We start from the raw sequence: 20,580 nt of genomic DNA, 5'->3' as shown, positions 1-20,580 counted from the left end.
TGATAGACATCAAAGATCCACAGAGAAACATTTCCCCAGATGCTTCAGCCCTTGAGGCTCCCCTCCGTGGTCAACGAGTTATGGCGTCAACGCACTCTTTTCAGCTTGGCATATCTGAATCCAAATCTGAGCTGAATGTTCGTGCAATTGACAGCCGTTCTCATAGTCATTTCTGGCCCGATAGTCGTGCATGGACTCTATCATGACCTTGTAGCTGAGTCCATTCTTGCTTGTGGGGGCAGCTCACGGCGAGTTGCGGATCCGAAGGCCGACATCGTATTTTGATGTCGAGCTGATCGGGCCGTTTCCCCATCAGACAGGAAAGTCTAGATATGCGGCATAAGTTGGAGTGTTCCTCCTCCCGCTCTTACAGATTCCCGAGCGCAAGTTGTTCATGCGCACTTGAAAGTACATTGCGGTATTAAGTAGGATGATGTCATTCCACCACATAATGTTTCCTCTCGTGGAGCTGCTGTATCCGACGGTCTCAGTGAAAAAATGAGGTTGATCAATATTGATACAACATGACTGGACCCTGTGGGTAAGTCAAGGTTAACCTTGAATCCAAATTTAACTGAAGGGGGGCTCGGATCATGGCTTATTTACGCTTTAGGAGCACTTACCCACACACATGCCGTTTTGGACAGGTCCCCGTTGAAAGTTCCGATTTTCTCTCGTTACGACTCAGTCTAGCGGCTGATACTTGGTTTATTCCAAGGTGAGTTGTGTTCCGAGGCACCGAGAGCTCTGTCGAATCAAGCATGATAACTTCCTGAATCTTCAATCAGATCTAGATGACACGCGGGCTCAAAAACATAACTAGATAGAAGTATCAGAAATAAGTTCGTAAACTACATCATGCCCACTACATTATGCCCACTACTAAGTCTTTGCCGCTGAAACCTCAGTAACTAGATTGAAGGGCATAGCACACATGGTCTCATGGCTTTACAACGGAACTGTGTAAGAGAGGAAGGTGAAGCAGAAGGCTAATAAGAGCTTCCATGCCTCGGCCCTTACTCAGAAAGGCGTAATGATCCGAATCCCCGCCCAAGACGAGAAAGTGTGTTTAGCTTCCCGATTCAACGGGTCCATTGACGATGGGAAAAATCCTAGATAAGGTAGATAACTTCTATTGTGACATTGGGAGACCCCATTATAGCATCATTCAGGTGAAGCAGATCTACTCACAGATCCACCCTCAGAGACCCTTACGAAGACCCGAAACAAAGCCGAATGGTGTCTCTCGTGAGAATACTTTTGGCCACGATAGTTGCAGGAACGCAACTTAGCTCTTTCGGGCCGTCTGTTTACATGGTCCACAGTCTACCTCTTTGAGAGAATGCGATCATACGATACAGACTGGTAGCTAAGGATATCGAGCTATCTCGTATCTTAGCTAAGTCCGTCAGGGCCGCGGGACCGCGCTGAGTTTGAGAGGCTTTTCGACTCGTAGCCGATGAGATACAGAGGAAAAAGACATCTCGAGCATCTCAATGTCTTTATAAAAGGCCTGCTACAACTCGCCTTGAAATCCAGCAGTATTCCATCTGCAGACACTAATCAGTTTCTTCATCCAACCTTACCTGAATACTTGTCAACCAACTCTGATCGTACAAATACCGGTACCTGGATCCCAAGATGCAACCCGCCACTATTCTCTCTCTTCTCGCTCTTGTTGGCAGTGGTCTTTGTGACTGGCCTGCTCCGGGAACTGTCGCTCACGACTCACTCAATCCGGTGGTCGACACTCTCGGTCCCAATGGAAACGTCATCAAGAAGTTTCAGCCGCTGCTTCACATTGCCCATGGCTGTCAGCCTTACCCCGCTGTGAACAAGAACAACCAGATCAGGTAAGTATTTGATCAGGATTTGCGTTTTTCCAGACATACTGACGTGAGGGGAAGCGGCGGCTTACAGGATACTGGTACCACCTCGGGAGGATGCAAGAACGGCAACAAAGGGCAGACCTACGCCCATTCCATGTCCCTGAATGGGAAGTTCGGAATCATGTATGCTTGGTACTGGCCCAAGGACCAGCCAGCCGACGGCAACGTCGTGGGCGGTCACCGTCACGACTGGGAGACTTCGGTCGTCTGGCTTGATTCTGCTTCGGTCAATCCTGCTACCATCACGGGTGGCGCTTGCTCTGGACATGGCAAGTTCAAGTTGAAGAGCAACCCTCAAAGGAACAGCAATAACGTCAAAGTCGAGTATTACACCCAAGGTGGTTTGGACCATGAGCTGCAGTTTACGAACACCGTGGGTCGAACATACTGGATCTGGGATTGGGATGCCATGGAACCTATCGTCAAAAGCGCTCTGAATAAGGGGGACTTCAAGAAAGCGAACTGTCCTTTCAACGACAACCACTTTGAAATCAACATGCGGGCCGCCTACGTCTAAGCATGTCGGCGTTGCTGGAGATTAGGGCATTAGAAGGACTAGCCAACATCAGTCACTTGGGAATTTGAGCTATTCACAGTTCGAAGTAGCTCGGATACCTTACAATACACTCTGAAGTCACTCTCAACATCTTATTCACTACTTAATTGACGCACGTCGAAACGACGGCTCGTGCAAATAAATGCCTTGATACTCCCGGTTACGAGTCGTTGATTTTGCCCTTTTCAACAGATTTATTTAAAATTTGTTGCCACTGACGAGATAAGCCAACGCTTGCGGTCATCAAACGTTACGGAGGATTCAGCATTAACTGCCATGAATTTCAGATTTGATATCTATAATTAAATCATTCCAGATGACATGTGTCATCCAACCCTACCATCGATCAGTGTCTCAGCTGCTCACGTCGCCTTGTCACTAAGCCCCTCTTGTTCTTTGGCTCAACTCTCAACTTTACTTTCAGTTATTATGTTTGGCAAGGACGGAAATCTACCAAAGCTGGCAATAGAATTCTCTGAAGCAAGGATCACACCCAAGTTTTTGGGGGAAGACTGAGCCCCAGTTCCGGCTCGGTTTCTCGTTTGAGACCCGTTCACAGACCTTATTCCTAGCTACCACGTGGGGTATGTATGCTGACACAGCAAAGTTAAAAGATCAGATCTGAAACCTTCCGGGAGGTCATATTGACGCATGACATCAGGGAATTGAATGACCTGCCAAATACTGTTCCGTATCTTACCTCCATGTCGTTATCTTCAAACCCATACGAGACCTACGTCTCCAAGCCAACATGTCCATTCGCCGCGAAATCGATAAAGACGGAGATCTCATTCTTGTGCTGAGCCGGCTGGGTGTAGACGATTCCGATGTTGCCGAAGTTGGCGAAGACGATGTAGACGCCGACGCAAAGCTACTGGAATACGAACAGTTGCAGAACAAAGAAGTGAGAGTATCTTCGAAGGTCCTCATGTTGAACTCGCCAGTCTTCAAAGCGATGCTAGGCGGGAAGTTTAAAGAAAGCGCGGAACTGGTCAAGAGCGCCGGACTCTCTCTTCCTTACAGTCTTGATCTCCCGGATGACGATACCGAAGCCATGTCTATCTTGAGCCAGATTCTTCACAACGCCTACGTTACCGAGAGACCAAAGCCGATTGGCCTTGCGAGGCTAGCTTTCGTGAGCGACAAGTATGAATGCACCGGGGCACTCAAGTACTGCGGGATGGTATGGATCAGGGATTGGCTCTCGGATTACGACGAGAATGTGCCGCCAATGTTCGATCTTTGTCACCTCTTGGTCTTCTCATACGTGATAGACCTTCCTCTTGAATTTTCGGAATTGTCTTGGAGAATCTTTCTGCACCACGAAGGGCCAATTTTGCGAACCTCGGAGCAAGTCAGGGTTTTAGCAGACCATCCTCTGCTGAGGCATGATATCATTCGTAAGTCAAGTCATTAACAAGGCTCGTGGCATCTCATCTTGACGCTGATCATTTAGAATGTCTGGAGGTCAAAAGACACGAATGCTGCAACACATTCTACAGGGGTCTTGTCAGTCCTATGACATGGACGTGGGACATTTCTCAAAACCCATGCGTGAGATCCGCCAAAGCACTCGCGTCATACATCGAGACTCTTCGAAAGTCCAACATTCTGCCAAAGGATCTCGATTTCGCGACTCACAAGTTCTGTAATCTATTGAATACGGCAGTTGATCTACCCAAGATCACCATGATGGATTTCTCGTGTATAAGGGAGGTTGGAGTTTGTGGCTGTCGTTCGAATAAGTACGCTAACCGTAACTTGTCGCATGAAGTCGAAAAGGAGGCAGACAAAATCATCCAGCAAAGACGGGTGTTCAATTGCCTGGATTGTCTGAAAAGTGAAGGTACATCTGGGAAGCAGAGATCATGTCGCATCCCTCATTCTTCACAATAGAGAAGCTGATCTAAGCCCGTGAAGAATGGAACTAAGTAGAAGGAGCACCAAATGATGGATAAGATTCTCGCCAGGAGATGTAGGGTGATGGACATCACAAGAATCTCGAACATAACAAATCTGCATTCAGAATGATTTAGACCACTCATGTAACTGTCATTAATTACTACTTTCAACCTGCGGCTAAGTCAAGGTTGATTTCCCTCGGTTAGGGTATTATTGTCTACATCGGCACTTTGCTTGTTAAGCTCAGCTGTGAATTAAACCCCAAGTAACAAACAGCATCTTCTGGTCGTTGTAACACTGCACAGTCCCTTGCAGCCCCAGCTTCCCGTTCTGTGCCATGACACCATATCTCGTCGTGTAGAAACGGATGTCGTTCGTGCCAACGTTCATAGGGCTAGCCGCGCTGCCAGAGTCGGCATATCTGACGGCAAAGCTGCATGTTCCCGAGCTCACTATAGTAGCCCATCCGTTGGAAGAGAAGTCCCCAGGTTGCAAAGTCCAAAATCCATTCTGGCCACTGAGAGAGCTCGCAAGCGCCTGGCAGTCTGCTGCCAAAGGCGCGGAAGCTGAAAAGTCCGTCGATGGGTCCTCGGCCAGCTCTCCACACCACTCGTCTCTGCCGGAAGAGAAGGGAAACCGTTTTGATAAGCGGACTGGCCGTGTGCCTTCTGATCCTTGGGTGAATTTGATGTTGCGGTTCATGCGTATCGTTGAAGTAGTGCCGTCGGCGTTGGCGAACGTGCGAGGGACCATGCTTTCAGAATCCTGTACCGATGCATTTGCTACTGAGAGCAAGCCAAAGGTGACGAGGCCAAGTACGGACTTGGCTGAGATGTGCATTGTGATTTAATTGGTTTGGTCAATGTTTTACGTGGCGACGTTTTGTGTTAGATGTTCGTTGGGAGTAAGTAGTTGGATCTTGGTCTTGGTTCGGGTATTGTCTGAGAAGGTTATTGAAGCAGCAGTGAGAATTGATTGGCGATATCCCAAAGATTGAAGCAAGGGAAAACAACATGGGAAGGGGATCTTTTATATAAACATCATGACTAGCAAACAACTGCCCCAATTGACAAAGACAAATGAAGTGAAGGGATGGGTTGCGCCGAATCACTGCGTGTGATTCATTCCCTGCAACTTGATGTTTGCTGCCAATGGCCGTGCCGCAGGCACTGACTGAATCAGTCGAGCTTACGAGAAATCAGCTCCGTGATGAGCGCGGGGTCCGAAAATGCCAAGTGATTCGCTATGAGATGTTTGCAAGGCCATGGCCCCCGATGTTTTATGAGAGGGCCCCGCATTGCGACCGCATAGCGGACTCGTTGTGTGAAGTTGATCGGGGGCGGTCTCGCGATGCTGTTGGGCGAAGGAGTTTACGTGATGGCCCTGAGTGTGATAGTGACGGCAAACGGCCCCCGGGAGAGCGGGGATTGGCACCGGAAGCGCCCAGGGCGGAGGTGACATCAATGCGGCACATGTGTGCTCTGTGGAGACCAGCCAATGACAACGCTACACCATTATGTTGGTTTGGTTTAAGGATCTGCAAGCGTCCCCAGCTAGGGTGACGAGAGCTAGATTCGTGCATGAAATCAAAGTGATGATTTGTGGCCGGTGGAATGGCAAATCCCCCTGAACTGAGGGATTCAGGTCGGGGCCGTTGGAGACTTTGGGGTTCTCTGGCTGAAGGCCGCATGATTGCTCGCATTTGGGGGTGCACACTGTACGGTGTGACCGGCAAGAACTAATCCCACAATGCCGCGCAAGGACGTTATTCGCGCTGTTGACTGGCAAGCCTCTTCCGTTACGAGCTGGAGGTCGCGATGAGCTGATAGGAAAACACTGTACCCCATCATCATCATCAGCAAGGTTCTTGGTGCAGCACCATCGTGCGATGAGGCAATCAGGGAGTAGGCCTTTGATTGCTACGTGCCCAACAGGCCATCTCATTTGTAACAATAATGGCTCGCTAATAGCTTGTACTTGGCTCCGCCTCGCCTGAGTTCAGTGAGACAGTATCGATCAGGCAAGTGATCGAGCAACGTCGGCCTCCAGATTCGATACGGCCTATCTTACAGCATCCATTCCACTCACATCGTCTTCAATGAACCTCTTCGCTTCGTAAAGGTGGGGCTGTCCCTCGGCAAGGAAGAGCTTCACCTTGCTTTCTCCAAGACAATGAACCATGTGCTTGCTCACAGAGAGGTCAACATCTTCATCAGCGTCACCCTGTATGATGGTCGTGGGTGGCTACGCTACAAGTCTACTCTTGCCCACCTCGGTCTTAGCCCACTCAAAGCCTGGGTCAACTTCGCCAACAAGATTAAGAAACTCGTTGCGGTAAAGGTAGTAGTCATAGAGACATCCTCGGGGGAACTCGTCGCAGTTGCCATCATCTGAGATAGGGAGTGGAGGCAGTGCGAACTCGGTGTTCTCTGCACCATCTTGAAGGATCTTGTCGACGTGAAAGACCCGTGGGTTATTCGCTGATGTTGTTCCTATGGATACCGACGCGGACAGGTGGTGGCTCATTTGCGTTTCGGTTATGGGTTCTGGTGTAAGTAAGACTGACGAGCTGAAGAATGGATGGCGGAAAGTCGTGATGCCGGTGATTGATAACAAGGCAATGGGAGATGGCTCGAGGTGATGGGCCGTCAGGGATGCCATGAAGAAACCTAGAACTAGAGTCAGGACTTTGAGGATGAGTCGATTCCGTGAAGGCTTTCTTACCCGAACTTGATCCGCCTACGATCACATTTCGTTTTGAGGCAAATTCATCTGCAACTCCCCAACATCTCGCAAAGGAGTAAGCCTCTGTGGCATCTTGGAGCAGACCTGAAGGTCCGGCCTGGGGAAGCATCCGATAACTCGCACTGACGAGTACCCATTGATTCTTGAAGCAGGCCTAGTGCGGTAAGGTCAGCTACTTTGTCGGATGAGGAAGCACGATCTATGTTGGACCACGGGATGTTGTTCATGAAGATGAAGGGCTCACCTGTACCAGCCAAGGTGGAACACATTCCCTGGAACCGCTTACGAGGCCACCTGAGTGGAAGTACAGGAAGACGGGAGAAGTGGGTGGATAGTCATCAGAGGAGTACACATCGCACTCGAGCGGGATCGTTTGTCGCGCAAAGACACGGGTAGTCTTGGTCAAGCGACGAGTGTCCCATAACGCTGGTGCCGACATGTTGTCTCAGAACACAGATGGATGAATATTCTTGGGAAAGGAGATGAGAAGCTCAGCTGGGATCGTGGGGGAAGAGTGACTGGTAGCCGTGTCCAAGAGGCGGAGGTAAGCAGATTATGGTGGCACTCATGACGAACATCATGAGATTCAACAGTGTGAGATGGGATAGGATGATTTGATGCAATGGCTGCGGCCTTTTGGCGGGGGGTCTGCTCATGTCGCCTCACAGTAAGACGGAGCAATTACATGAGATGAGAGCTGCACCAGCCACAGAGGAGCAGCGCATGAGCCACAGTTTCTCTTTTGCCGATCGGCTAGAGTCTGGAGACAACAGACGGGAAGCACCGCAATTGGCGCTAAAGATGTACAGGAGCCATGGAGAACTTCAAAATTGGAGCAGAGGAGGGGCCGCGGGCAAGAGCGGGCAGGCGGGGTAGAAGAACTGGACTTTCACTCACGTAATCAAGGACCAGATGAAGTACGTACAAGGCGGTGAACATGTAGATGCCAGATCAGGACTAGCATTGTTGTTCGCCGCGGGATGGTTTTGCCGGTATCCCGTCCTCACCGTATTACGGCATTCCCCTCTCCATTGACTCCTTATTGCCAATTGCCTCTGACCGCTGGCGTTCCTAAGCCGGGAATGGACATGGCAATCAGTACGTAACCGCAGACAAAGCATCCTGGTCGACTCTGCCCGTAGAGCGTACGGATAGGCAGGCATACCTACCTGAGGGAAGGTCGTATCGTCGAATCGAGTTCCGCTGACACACAACTTTGAAGAGCCCAAACGCATTGATGTCACTCCGATCCTTGGACCTTAGGGCAACTGCGGATCTGGAATGCTAATCCTTGCAGAAAACTTTCACCGACCGCTTTGTTCCTTCGTGCTTCCCAAGCGACCTTTTACTTTTGGGGCCTTTTGGTGCTAGCTCCCAGACCCGGCACCACCACCGGCACCAGTCCGCTCGCTCGCCTCTTTCAAGGTCGCGAGCCACAACACCTCCAATCTCTCAGTCGCAATTGTTTGACCACCGAGTCAGCCTTGCTGTGACAAATTTTCCTATCATGGTTCAGCCTGACACTGCTCCAGCAAACTGATACTCGGCATTCCTATCCCCAACACCGTCTTTCCCGTCCTGAATCTCAGCCTTCCGTCTCTACCCGTAGCCAACAGCTGCGACCTACCTTAGACTCGAGACGAATGCACTGTAACCTCCCGTAACATCAAAACAACAACAACATCAGAACAAGGCCGCTATTGTGCCGTATATACGCGTAGTCCAAAAGAATCTCCGAATCGATCTACATCTCGAGATCCAGTCTCGCTTAACCCACCTCCGCCAATCTCATCTGAGCCTTTCTCCAGCTCTCTCTCGCCCTATCGCCCTCTCTGCTGCCCCTCGCCGCATGAACCTGTAACGTCATCTTGTTTGGGGGTACGAAAAAATGTCAGGTAGCCGACCACAACCGAGTCGCACTCCTTCGCAAATAACGCAAACAACACAGACAACACATCGCCCAGCAAATCCCAGCGGTTTGCGCCAGAGCTACACCATGGGCTCTCCCATCCAATCTCCAAGCTCTCTCGGCGGCGAGTCTGAATACTTGAGCACTCGCGAGGATGCCACTCCGCTTGCAACCCCTCTTCCTAACGACAACGAACCTCGCGATCCTCCTCGCGCCGGCTCCAGCCTCAACCGACCGAACACGTTCCCGCCGAGCGAGTCCACGAGTCTCTTGCAGAACGTTCTCATCGACAACCCACTACCTAACAGCTACCCTCATGGGACCTTCTCGCCGCGACCCGCCAGCCCTGCTGGTAGCATGGACCCCGACTTTGACAGAGCATCGTCCTCGGCCTCCGAAATCCCAATCTTGGACCCTGTCCTGACCGCGATCACGGGCGACGACCATTGGAGAAAGCGATTCGTCAGGAAGATAAAGAGCAAGAAGATGCACTCCTCGAGGACTTTGGCTGAGCAGGCCGGCTTCAAGGATACTGTTTGGATGTAAGTTGGCCCCGGAGCTGGAGCTCTCTGGCGCTCAATTCGGCTTTGCTTGCTAACTTTGTTTGTTTTGCAGGTACCTTTCGTACTACATCCCTCTTTTGACCTGGCTGCCGCAGTACCAATGGTCGTATCTAAAGGGAGACCTTGTTGCAGCTTTGACGCTCGCCTCCCTCTACTTGCCCATGGCTTTGTCCCTCGCCGACAACCTCGCACATGTTCCTCCGATCAATGGCCTGTATGCCTTCGTCTTCAACCCATTCGTATACGCCGTTTTCGGTAGCGCGCCTCAGATGGTAGTTGGTCCGGAAGCTGCTGGTTCCTTGTTGGTCGGGTCTGTGGTCAGAGGGAGCATCGACCATGACAAAGGCGACGAGTACAACGCTGAGGTCCAGGCTAAGATCTGTGGTGTCGTGGCGGGTATGGCTGGTGCTACTGTCTTCCTTGCGGGTCTCGCCCGCCTGGGCTTCCTCGACAGCGTTCTCAGCAAGCCATTCCTCCGCGGCTTCATCTCTGCGATTGGCTTCGTGATTGCGGTTGACCAGTCCATCCCTGAGCTTGGTCTTGCAAAGTATGCGGCAGAAATGGGTGTGGGCCATGGAAGCAGTATGGACAAGCTAGAATTCATCTTCAGCTCGTTCGACCATGTTCACAAGCTTACCTTCATGGTTGCCGGAGTCAGCTTCGTAATCATGATGACTATGAGAGAGCTCAAGAAACACATGGTGCCCAAGTACCCTGGGGTTGCGTATATTCCCGACCGTTTCTTCGTCGTGGTCATTGCTGCAATTCTCTCTTGGCAATTCGACTGGGAGAGCAAGGGAGTTGAGATTCTTGGGCCGGTCAAGGCGGCTTCGGGTCATCTTTTCCAATTCCGATGGCCCTTCCAGACTTCTCACATGGAGCATATTCGTGAGGCGATGGGTACATCCTTCCTAATCGCACTCCTGGGATTCTTCGAGTCTTCTGTCGCAGCCAAAAGCTTGAGCAGCTCTGACAGCCCGTACGGGATCCAGCTGAGCCCCAACAGAGAGCTTGTCGCTCTGGGCGCCGCCAACATTGTCGGAGCTTGCTTCATGAGCTTGCCCGCCTTTGGAGGTTATGGTAGAAGCAAACTGAACAAGCAGACCGGCGGCAAGACGCCAATGAGCTCCATCTTCCTCAGTCTGATTACGCTTCTGGCTGTATTCTTCCTGTTACCGTACTTTTACTACCTTCCCGTAAGTTTCTCCTTCCCCGGAGTATCTCCTCCATCTAACATTCTCAGAAACCGGTCCTTTCGTCCATGATTACCGTTGTAGCATGGTCCCTACTCGAGGAGGCTCCGCACGACATTGCATTCTTCTTCAAGATTCGAGGCTGGACCGAATTGGGATTGATGCTGATCATTTTCGTGTCGACAATCTTCTACTCGCTCACACTTGGCATGGCTATTGGCGTTGGCCTTTCTTTGCTTCAGGTCATCCAGCACTCGACCCGTCCCCGCATTCAGATTCTGGGCCGCATCCCCGGCACGCAACGCTTCGAGAACGCCGAGCTTAACCCCGATAGGCTAGAGTTCGTCGAAGGTTGCCTGATTGTCAAGATTCCCGAGCCCTTGACCTTTGCCAACACGGGCGAGCTGAAGGCGCGTCTTCGGAGACTGGAGCTTTACGGCACGAGCATGGCGCACCCTGCGCTGCCGAGACTCCGCGCCGAGCAACACAACAAGAACGTCATTTTCGATATCCACGGTGTTACTTCACTGGACGGATCGGGCACGCAGGTGCTGTTGGAGATTGTTAGCGGGTATAGAGAGCGTGGTGTTAGAGTTTTCTTCAGTCGCGGTCCCACAAACCCGCGCCATCACATCTGGAGACTCATGAGACAGGCGGGCATCATAGACCTGGTTGGCGGGGAGTCACACTTTGTGACGGATGTCCAGGAGGCCTTGAAGCTGACCGAGTACGAGAACAGCATCAGCGAAGTCGCGAATGCTTAAAAGAGGAGCGCAAGCCAGTCGGCCTTCAATCGTTGGGTGCATAAGAGTCAGTGTGTAAGTAGAATGGGCGTGTTTTTTGGTCACCGGCATTTTGGAGCGAGAAAAGGCGTTCCGATTTTCAGTTCTTGCAGGATATCTGTTCGCCTTACGAAGCGTACTTTATGCTTAATGATTCGCAACGAGAGCGTTATGGATACGTATATAGACAGTATATATAAAAAGCGGTACGATTGGTTTTGCAAGTGTATGTCTCAGGGCTGAGTCGCAAGTGACATGTGTATGTATTCCATTGATAGATTCCAGTAGGGCGAGACTAGGATTATTCGCCAAGTTAAACTGCAAGATCACCAAAGCTCCTCCTCATTTAGACAAAACTTGACGCGAAATAGATGGTACCTTGGGCAGACACAGTGATCGTACAATCATTCACATTCTCAGATGCTTGTTTTCTAATAACTATCAACCAGATTCCCAGCATTGCTTTACTTTACTTTACTTTACTTTACGAAGCCTCATTGACAAACAGACCCGCCATGCCCTGTCCCGTACCAATACACATGCTCGTCAACAGAATCTTCTTCTTCGTCCTGCGCAGCTCGCTCAGACCGGTGACAATCTGCCGCGCGCCCGTGGCGCCGAGCGGGTGGCCCAGGGCAACGGCGCCGCCGCGGGGGTTCATCTTGGCCCAGTCGAGGGCAAGCTTGTCGCGGCAGTAGACGGCCATGCTGGAAAAGGCCTCGTTGATCTCGACGACGTCGACGTCGGCGAGGGCGAGGTTGTGCTGGGCGAGAAGCTTGGGGATGGCGACGGACGGGCCGATGCCCATGATGCGCGGGGCCAGGCCGGCGACGGTGGAGCCGACGTATTTGGCGATGATGGGCTGGCCGAGCTTGATGGCTGTGGAGCGCTTCATCAGGAGGACGGCGGCAGCTGGATAGAAAGTTAGCATACTCTGACTAATTGTAGTTCAAGAATATGAGTGTAAGGACTCACCTCCGTCAGTGACCTGACTGGCGTTGCCTCCGGTGGTGGTGGGACCCCACTGCGGGAACGCGGAGCGAATCTTGCCCAGGCTCTCGGCCGTCGTTCCAGGCCGGATGCCCTCGTCGCGGGTAAGAGTAACCTCCTTAACATCGCCGTCGGGGCCAACAATCTTGGTCTTGATGGGCACAATCTCGTCGTCGAACCAGCCTGCATTCTGCGCCCTCTCGGCCCTCTGGAAACTCTCGGCGGCGTACTTGTCGAGCTCCTCACGGCTCAGGTTGAAGTCGCGCGAGACGTTCTCCGAGGTCCAGCCCATGGGCTGCATGCAGTCGGCCGACTCCTGGGACTGGGAGACGACGGCCTCGTCAAAGGGCTGGTCGAGGGCATCGCCGCCAATGGTCATCTGTTCGGCGCCCATGCCGATGCCGACCTCGATGGAGCCGGCGCTGATGGCGTTGGCGATGTCGGCGGTGGCCTTGAGGCCTGAGGAGCAGAAGCGGTTTATTGAGGAGGCGCCGGCGGTGTTGGGGAAGCCTGCTGCCAGGGCGGCGGCGCGGAGCTTGTAGGCGGCCTTGCCATCGGAGACCTGTGGGTGTCTAGGGGTTAGCGATTTGTTATCTTGGAGTAGGAGGATGGTGTTTGTCCGTGGCTACGCACATTTCCCATGCAGATATCCTCAACCAGGGCGGGGTCGAGGTTTGATCGTTCTCGGACCTCCTTGAGGAGGGCATACACCATGTACTCGAGGGTCGTGTCCTTGAAGCCGCCCTTCTTGGCCTTGGCCAAAGGCGTACGGACGGCTAATGTAATGACGATATCATCGGGGTTCTTGGAGGTGCTGTAGGGAGAATACAATGTCAGCTTTTGGACTGTTCGCCGTGGGTGGTGATACTCCGAATCGGAGCCACGCCATCACATGTGCGCAAAAGGACCGTACGTACATCTGGTTGAGAGCGCTACCTGGTGCCAGGTGCTTCACAATGGATCCGATTCTCTCGAGAGCCATGATGTCTGATGTGATGTAGAGATATTACGATGACGACTTTGTTTTTTTTTTCCAGAGACGAGGGAAGAACGAGGACAGAGAAGAAGTAAAGTTAAGGGGGGAAATAAGCTCGAGAGTCTGGTCGACGGATATCGAAAGGAGGGGGGCCAGCAGCGTCAAGTAGTCAAGTAGACATGGTTCATGACGGCTTAGCTGCCGGCAATCGTGTCGGGGCTCGGGTCTTTCCCCAGGCGTTGTGTTCCAGCCCAGACCAGTGGGCTGTGGGGGAGTCAATTGGACCGAGGCATCTCGGCCACAGAACCGGCCAGTAGGAGTCGACAACCCGAGTAATGGGGGTCGCCATGGAGTCTGGGGTGCAGTAGCGCGGAGGATATCTTCTGTTAGTCCATCAACGCCTTTCATGAGTAAAACCTAACACTCAATAACATCTCTCGCCGAGGTCATTCTTTGCGAAAAATGCCGTCCGCCGGCTACGTCTTGCTGCCATCGCATCGCAGCGAATCCCGGTCTTACTGGCCGTCACCGGCTTGACAACCACTGCCGTTGAATTGCTGACCAACACGGCCTCTTATCAGATGACACTTGGTTCGACTTTGAGTTCGTGACCATGTTCGGTATCAAAGTCAAACCCCACGGCTTACCCTGCCAATGCCGACCTCAGGCCGAGGATGCCTTCAAGTACAAGGTAAAGAAGGTATAGTAATCAACGACACCACTTTGTTCAACATCATCGTACGAATTGTAAATATTGTGTAACGTCGTCAAATTTTATTCGTTTCCAGGCATCTCCCAATTGCCTTCTAATCCTGATGCGACATCTTTTCGTCGCTCTTTCGACATATGAGTCGCGTTCTATAACTCGATAGAAGAAGAAACATTAGAAAATATGTGGAAAAGGAACCAGGCGTATTCTCCTGATTCCGTCTATATGGTGAATATGTTCCCACGGGTTGTATATACCCCGCCCTACATCGTGACGAGATGGTAATGGGCAGTCCCACATCTCGTGTTTGATGAAGACCAAATCTACAGGGTCGCCGGTTTTGATCATGAGGTGAGAGTGAAGACGGCGCCGAGGATAGTCGCCGCCATCGCGGCAAGCACCGGTGCGCCTCCACGAACGGCGGCGCTACTGTGACCAGACGTCGGCTTCACCCCCGTGGCGCTCTTGCCGAGGTACCATGAGCCAATGTCTGTCAACTTGCCATCGTTGTTCAAAAACGAGGCGTTGGGACCAACGTTGCTCGTCTTGGAGCGGAAAGCACCAAAGTAGGTGTAACGCTCAATGTAGTCAATGCGGTCAAAGTACTCGGCACTCATGTTGTAAAAGTCCTGGGTATTTGAAAGGTCCTGGTTGGCATAGGCATACTCAGTGATCCAGATCTTGGTGTCGGGGAACCTAGGTAAATATCAGTATCACACGGACAGCATGAGAGATGGATGACAACGTACGCTGCGACGCGTTCGCCAATGTGGCTCGCCAGGCCTCCAAAGTTATCATACCAATGCACCGGGAGGAAGTCGTATGTGCAGTTCTTGGTCTCCGAGTCGGTGCTAATGAGCGCGGAGCAGTTGCCCAGGAATTGCTTCAACCAGGGCAACCCGCCCGGTGCGCCCGTGCAGGCAGGAAGGCCGACCTTGACACCAAGCTCTTGCAAGGGAATGAAGTTGGCGACCCAGGCCTTGGCAGCGATGGAGGGAGCTACGTCGCTGCCACCGTATTGCGAGGGACCATCAGGTTCATTGAAGCCCAAAGCGTGGGTGATGTTGATGCCCTTGTCTTTGATCAAGCTCGTCACGCTCTTGAGGAATGCCGTGTCCTGGGGATTCGATGAGACACCCCACATCATGGGTACGAACTCGAACTCGGCCTGAGATTTCCCCGAGAAGGCCGGGCTTGGGATTTCCTGGTAGTTGTAGTACCACGTCAGATCGGAGCCTGACTGAACCCATACTTGGTTGTCCTGAGGCCAATTGGAGTTTGGGGTGAAGACGAGACCACGTTTCGAGGAGGATGTCGCTGCCACAAGGGGCACCAAGGCGAGGAGGAATGTGGAGAGCATGGTGGGCGGGTTCAAGGTTGAGGCTCGAGTGGGCGAGACCCGGTTGAACAGTGACTGGGGGCCGGGCGGTTCGGATCGATTCGATTTGGGTGGCCCTTGGAGGCAAAAGCGACGACGGATGTCGCAGGGGCTGTGGTTTGCTATTTGGAGTGTATCGGGCTCGGAATTGACAATGGGACTCGGCTATCGTGGTGTTTTGCAACGTTGGACAATAGAGGCAATCTTGATCCCTGCGTTTCCGTCTTTGTCGACAACAACTGTATGTGAACGAGTGTGGAGAGCGGCAGAATCAAGGTAGGGATATTCTGGTTGTGATGGGAGGCAGGGCGATCAGCAAGAAGGATTACGAAAAACGAGTGACAATGGATGGTTTAAACAGAATTGCCTTCCTCAAAGAAACGACGTCGTAAGCACAAGAAATGCAGGAGGCGGAGCTGGAGAGAGAGAAAATGTGAAAGAAACGGCAGCTCGGAGGGAGGAGGGGGAAGAAGAAGAGAAAACAGGAATGAAAAATCCCATGTTGGCGGTGCCGGCGTTGGCGTTTACTGGTTTGGCGTTGCCGCTGGCGTTTGGCGTTGGGACTGGCGCAGGCACTGGTGCGTTCTGTACGTCAGTAGCGTGTCTTGGGTGTCTTTGCGCGATAAGGGCCATCTTCAGCTCTGCATCTCACCGGGCTACTAACCGTAAGGTAAGGTACCTTAGGTGCCCAGGTAGGTAAGGTAGGCTGTGGACATGATTACGGATACCTACGTCGGTCGGTGGGAGTGGAGGGGCGAGAGACAGTGTGTGTGAGAGTCAATAATACCACCCACCTGCCGCCAAGCTGAGGTGGTTGAGCTACTGCGGCGCCCGGGCTGGGCTGGGCCGATTGCTGATAATAATGAGGGTTGATTTGATGCCTTTGTCCATTGGTCTTGGCCAAACGTCCACCCAATGGCGCGTTCTGTGCTGACCTTGGGCGGGCAAAAGACGTGTTACCCCTGGATTCTGGGCATGGCCGTGTAACTTTGGTTTGTAGGTAAGGTACTTGTAGCTGACTGTCACTTCATTCATCAAGTTGGCATCATCTCCAGACTCAGGAGTACCTATGCATAGGTGGATGATTGATGACGGATGATGGATGTGTTCTTTCCGGAAACATTCTCGGGGTTCTTGCTTCTTCCACGCAGTTGCCTATCACGATCGGCCTTTTTCATTGACAACGGGAAACAACGAAACAGAGAAAGTCAGGCGAGGAAGGGGGACAAAAAAAGAAAGAAAGAAGGACCCAGGCGTACCTGACCGACCCTCTTGGCTCTTGCCCTCGTGGAAATACGACGTGGGACGGTGGGCCCGGCTAGATGGCTCCTGCGCGCCGAGCGCCACTCATTAAACAGGACGCTAGTCCTTGTTGGTGCATGGAAACAATGGGTCTCGCCTACTCATGGACCCGCAGCTTTAACTCGATTAAGCATGGTCTTCCCTTGTCTTCCCGGATCCGGCACCGGAAAATCTCCTTGACAGTCGCAGTCACCATTCACGAATCACTCCAGCAAGACCCTCCTTGACATGTTGCAACTTGCCAGAATTTGCTGCCCACCAACATGCGCGCTACTGACGGCTAAGTCAGGAACCACGCACTTGGAAAGCACACCTGGTAGGCAAGGTACGGAGTGCCTGAGGACCTGACGCGAGTTCCTGATCTGAGGTGGTCCATCTGATCTCGTTCCTCTGAACAATGACGGAAGTCTCACCACGTTCTCGCCAACCAACTCCCATTGCACTTCAACCCATCTTATACCAGTTGAACGGACGTTTGAAGCTATCAAATCACGTTGACACTTCTGCCCCTCAAATGCCCTTCCCACTCGTCAAGTATGCCATCTGCCCTTCGAACTTTCCTCTTGTTCAATTCCTTGGCTACATGATGATGCTCTTCCACCACAAACTTGTTCTGGGCTTCCATTGGAGGGCAACTATCACCAGGCACAATTCTCCCAGTCCTACAAAGCTCGACGCCCCCTTCTTTCTCATCAATCTGTCAAGATGACAGAAATAATTGCCTTGTCATTGGCCAAGTCCTTCTTCCTTTCCTTTCGTTGCTTTGTCAGGTCATCGGATTGTTGTTCCTCGAAGAAGAGAAGCCTCCTTCATTGTGCTTCCCCGAATAATACCACTGGAACCGAATGCCTTCCCCTGTCCCTGTGGCCCACGTATCTTTCTCCAGGCCTCGCCATCATGACATCTCGTCTATTTCGATCTTACCCTCAACACATTATTAGAGCCATGTCTCACTCTTCATTGTTTGTGACGTCTCGTATGCCAGTCCATTCTGTCACAGGTTTTCCCAGGCTCCCTTTTCTAGATCATCGTCCAGGTAACTGCTACTATCATTCTCAGCCGTCACCACTGCTCGCTCTATCCGACGTTCGCTATCTGGGCACTACTCTGTCGGCCTTCAAACACGCATTCACCCCAAGGCTTTCACCCGCCTTGTCCGTGATGCACTATGCAAGATCCATCGCAGGATGTCTATGACGAATCAGAACAATACTTGGACAAGATTTACTCATCGCTCAATTGGCTTCCAGGCGGCCCATGGAGCACTTGCGACAAGAAACCCTCACAAAGCCTAATAGACATCGGATTTCGAGAGCCGATCAAGGAGCGAGATACAATCCACGAGTTCATCTCCACAGAGCTGATGAGCCAAGAAACTGCTAGCAAATTTGAGAGACAGATCATTACAGCGCTTTCCGAGTCACAAGCAGAATTCAGAGCCCTCCGCGGGAAGGTTAATGTGGAGGTAATTACTAACCTTCTCAATAACGAGCCATCCCTGCCCCGCGACGAGCTCTTGTCACTCGTCAATGGGGCGTACAAATATGCCTTCGTCCGTCATCCCGAACTCGATCTCTTTGGAACAGACAGCGAGCCTCCGCACAATCGCAACGCCGACTTGGAGGAATACTACAGGCTCTTCAAACATATCGAAACTCGTACATGCAAGAATGGAGGCGCCGAAGTCTCGTTCAAGAACGTTACGTATGAAGACGATCCCACCAACGACACGCAACAGGCCTACAGGACTTTCCTGCTACCTATGATGAACCAAGAAGATCTCAGCAATCCCAAGCTTTTGGCACATCTCATCATAAACCGAATCAATTGCGAACCCAGTGCCTTCACATTAGCAGACTGGGAAGCACTTCATCTTGGTCGAGCCAGCAAGCTGTTTCTGCCCAAATTTGCCGACGACCGATTCATTGGGCTTCTCACTCCATCAGAAGTCCAGCGGTGCCAACAGACGAAACGAAGCTCCCCGTATTCCTACTTCATGAACGACTATATACTGATCTGCTCTTCTGCCGAAAAAGACTCTGAACAAGACTCGCTATTCACGGAACTACGCGAGAAAGGTCGCCTTTTTGGCTGGGCCGACGGCATTCATCTCCTCCTTGCTCAAGCCCTGCTTTACCGAGTCTTGTGCGGTGTCACCAAAGCAATAGCACTTAAAAGCGGCCAATCAAAACAAGAAGTAAATAGTAAGACTATCGACCCTGACCGAGTCGCTGCCTGGGAATCAGCATACCATCCAATCGGAATCTTCGACCTCGTGCAAGAGGGGATAGTCGAGTATGGGTCGTACATGCCACCGGCCCTTCTCTCTCCGGAATGGCCTGACGAATTCAAGGCGAGGTACAAGCGGCAACTAAAGTGGTCAAAAGACCATCTGATGAGGCTTCGGAATGATCCATTCTACTTCCAGCAATGCGTCGATGAGCAATTTGAGCAGCACTACGGACACATATCCGAGCTGCCTCAGCCCTATGCCCCCTATGTTCCGAAGAAGGCAGCAATGGCGGTGCCATTTCACGGTCGACTCCCTCATTTCGAGGTGCGTGACATTGACGCAAAGAAGGGTTTAATGAACGACATCATCAGACGCGTTGTCCAGTGGGCTCTGTACGAGGTTGAAATGTGGCAATGCCTGCTCAATAAACTCGATGCGTTTTGGGGTCTTGCCGTTGGCAAGGGAGTTCTTCTTCGGTGTTCAAGAGACTCCCAGCGCCTAAACACAATGGAAGACCAACCTGAGATGAGGGAGGCTTGGATTGACTTGGGCTTCCACGCACGCTGGTTCGTGGAGCGTCGAATCGACCACGTCGCTGGCCATGGTGGTTTGATTGTCGGCGAAGGGGTCCGGCATCTGTTTCGTCGAGATACTACCTGGCCGAGGTTACAGGTAGTCAAGGAGGATTGGGACCTACCCAAGGAGTATGCCGGTACCAAGATCGACTTCACTATAAGGGCCGCCAATTCGGCACCACAGGGGGACGCAATGGACGTTGACAATGGCGGCATGAACATGGTTGAACTCGAAAACTTGGATAGTCCGACCTGGTGGTCGGTCAAGAATGTCCACGCCGGTCTTGCGAGCAACTTCACCATTGGAACCATCGGTCTGCCGAAGCTCATCCAGGGCTTGCGCACTGAGCTTTATGCGCGGAACACAGCAACCGGGACTCAGACGACAGTCACAAGAGACTGTGAAGCCATATACTTGATAGGCCTACTCTGCCACCAGATGCAACTTGTACGTCCATTCGGAGGAGAACTCGTGGAGGCCCAACATCGCAGTGAGCGGCGCCGTGAAAGTCCAGTAGGTCCATTTTTCCTTGGCTTTGACGACGTCCCTTTTGAAAATCTTGTGAAAGAGCAAACGCTCAGATACACACAATGGTTACTCGGGATCGTCTACAAACCTTTTGGAGATGAAAATTACGGCCGGCATTCGATGCTAGCCCAATTGTGGGTGAGGAACTTTTGGCGAGAACTCTGCGACGGGCTTTTCAGGTCGACCAAGGAGTTGGAGCCCAAGAAATCGAAGGAGCCGAATAGGTCGAAGAAGAAGACGAGTCCTGCGGGTGGTGGCGGCGGCGGCGGCGGCGGCGGCGGCGGCGGCGGTCTCAAGAGGCATGGGAGCCAAGGGGGCAGAGTCAGCAAAACCGTCGCGCCGCCAAGGT

At 52.1% G+C, this 20,580-nt stretch overlaps 8 protein-coding genes across 8 annotated transcripts; 3 read left to right on the top strand and 5 right to left on the bottom strand.

Annotated features, from left to right (window-relative positions):
* Positions 1–1,641: 1,641 nt before the first annotated feature.
* On the top strand, positions 1,642–2,406 carry BDP81DRAFT_329921 (necrosis and ethylene-inducing protein and ethylene inducing peptide; the record flags this gene model as incomplete). The annotated part of the gene is made up of 2 exons (XM_060585355.1): positions 1,642–1,853; positions 1,908–2,406. 2 exons carry the CDS (start codon positions 1,642–1,644, stop codon positions 2,404–2,406), a joined length of 711 nt encoding a protein of 236 aa, XP_060440539.1.
* Positions 2,407–3,196: 790 nt separating this feature from the next.
* Positions 3,197–3,967, top strand: BDP81DRAFT_398613 (uncharacterized protein; the record flags this gene model as incomplete). The annotated part of the gene is made up of 2 exons (XM_060588485.1): positions 3,197–3,845; positions 3,948–3,967. The coding sequence occupies 2 exons, from the start codon at positions 3,197–3,199 to the stop codon at positions 3,965–3,967; spliced, it is 669 nt and encodes a 222-aa protein (XP_060440538.1).
* A 344-nt stretch (positions 3,968–4,311) lies between these two features.
* BDP81DRAFT_437770 (putative necrosis-inducing factor-domain-containing protein) lies at positions 4,312–5,678 on the bottom strand. Its single transcript, XM_060591262.1, has one exon. The coding sequence runs from the start codon at positions 5,185–5,187 to the stop codon at positions 4,591–4,593; it is 597 nt and encodes a 198-aa protein (XP_060440537.1). The 5' UTR covers positions 5,188–5,678; the 3' UTR covers positions 4,312–4,590.
* A 730-nt stretch (positions 5,679–6,408) lies between these two features.
* BDP81DRAFT_464665 (uncharacterized protein) lies at positions 6,409–7,531 on the bottom strand (the record flags this gene model as incomplete). The annotated part of the gene is made up of 4 exons (XM_060594174.1): positions 6,409–6,570; positions 6,601–7,016; positions 7,072–7,246; positions 7,337–7,531. The coding sequence occupies 4 exons, from the start codon at positions 7,529–7,531 to the stop codon at positions 6,409–6,411; spliced, it is 948 nt and encodes a 315-aa protein (XP_060440536.1).
* A 1,449-nt stretch (positions 7,532–8,980) lies between these two features.
* Positions 8,981–11,521, top strand: BDP81DRAFT_329929 (sulfate permease; the record flags this gene model as incomplete). Its single annotated transcript, XM_060585357.1, has 3 exons — positions 8,981–9,543; positions 9,617–10,760; positions 10,808–11,521. The coding sequence occupies 3 exons, from the start codon at positions 8,981–8,983 to the stop codon at positions 11,519–11,521; spliced, it is 2,421 nt and encodes an 806-aa protein (XP_060440535.1).
* Positions 11,522–12,023: 502 nt separating this feature from the next.
* Positions 12,024–13,511, bottom strand: BDP81DRAFT_453698 (acetyl-CoA acetyltransferase; the record flags this gene model as incomplete). The annotated part of the gene is made up of 4 exons (XM_060592858.1): positions 12,024–12,451; positions 12,515–13,091; positions 13,163–13,343; positions 13,447–13,511. 4 exons carry the CDS (start codon positions 13,509–13,511, stop codon positions 12,024–12,026), a joined length of 1,251 nt encoding a protein of 416 aa, XP_060440534.1.
* Positions 13,512–14,558: 1,047 nt separating this feature from the next.
* Positions 14,559–15,574, bottom strand: BDP81DRAFT_398608 (glycosyl hydrolase catalytic core-domain-containing protein; the record flags this gene model as incomplete). The annotated part of the gene is made up of 2 exons (XM_060588484.1): positions 14,559–14,910; positions 14,964–15,574. 2 exons carry the CDS (start codon positions 15,572–15,574, stop codon positions 14,559–14,561), a joined length of 963 nt encoding a protein of 320 aa, XP_060440533.1.
* Positions 15,575–19,249: 3,675 nt separating this feature from the next.
* BDP81DRAFT_437764 (uncharacterized protein) lies at positions 19,250–20,495 on the bottom strand. Its single transcript, XM_060591261.1, has one exon. It carries the CDS (start codon positions 20,030–20,032, stop codon positions 19,442–19,444), a length of 591 nt encoding a protein of 196 aa, XP_060440532.1. The 5' UTR covers positions 20,033–20,495; the 3' UTR covers positions 19,250–19,441.
* Between the last annotated feature and the right edge of the window lie 85 nt (positions 20,496–20,580).

This window comes from Colletotrichum phormii (assembly GCF_030913505.1).
Source record: "Colletotrichum phormii strain CBS 102054 chromosome Unknown BDP81scaffold_24, whole genome shotgun sequence".
Taxonomy (NCBI): Eukaryota; Fungi; Ascomycota; class Sordariomycetes; order Glomerellales; family Glomerellaceae; genus Colletotrichum; species Colletotrichum phormii.
The sequence above is the reverse complement of the archived record's forward strand: the minus strand, read 5'-3'. Positions and strand labels throughout refer to the sequence as shown.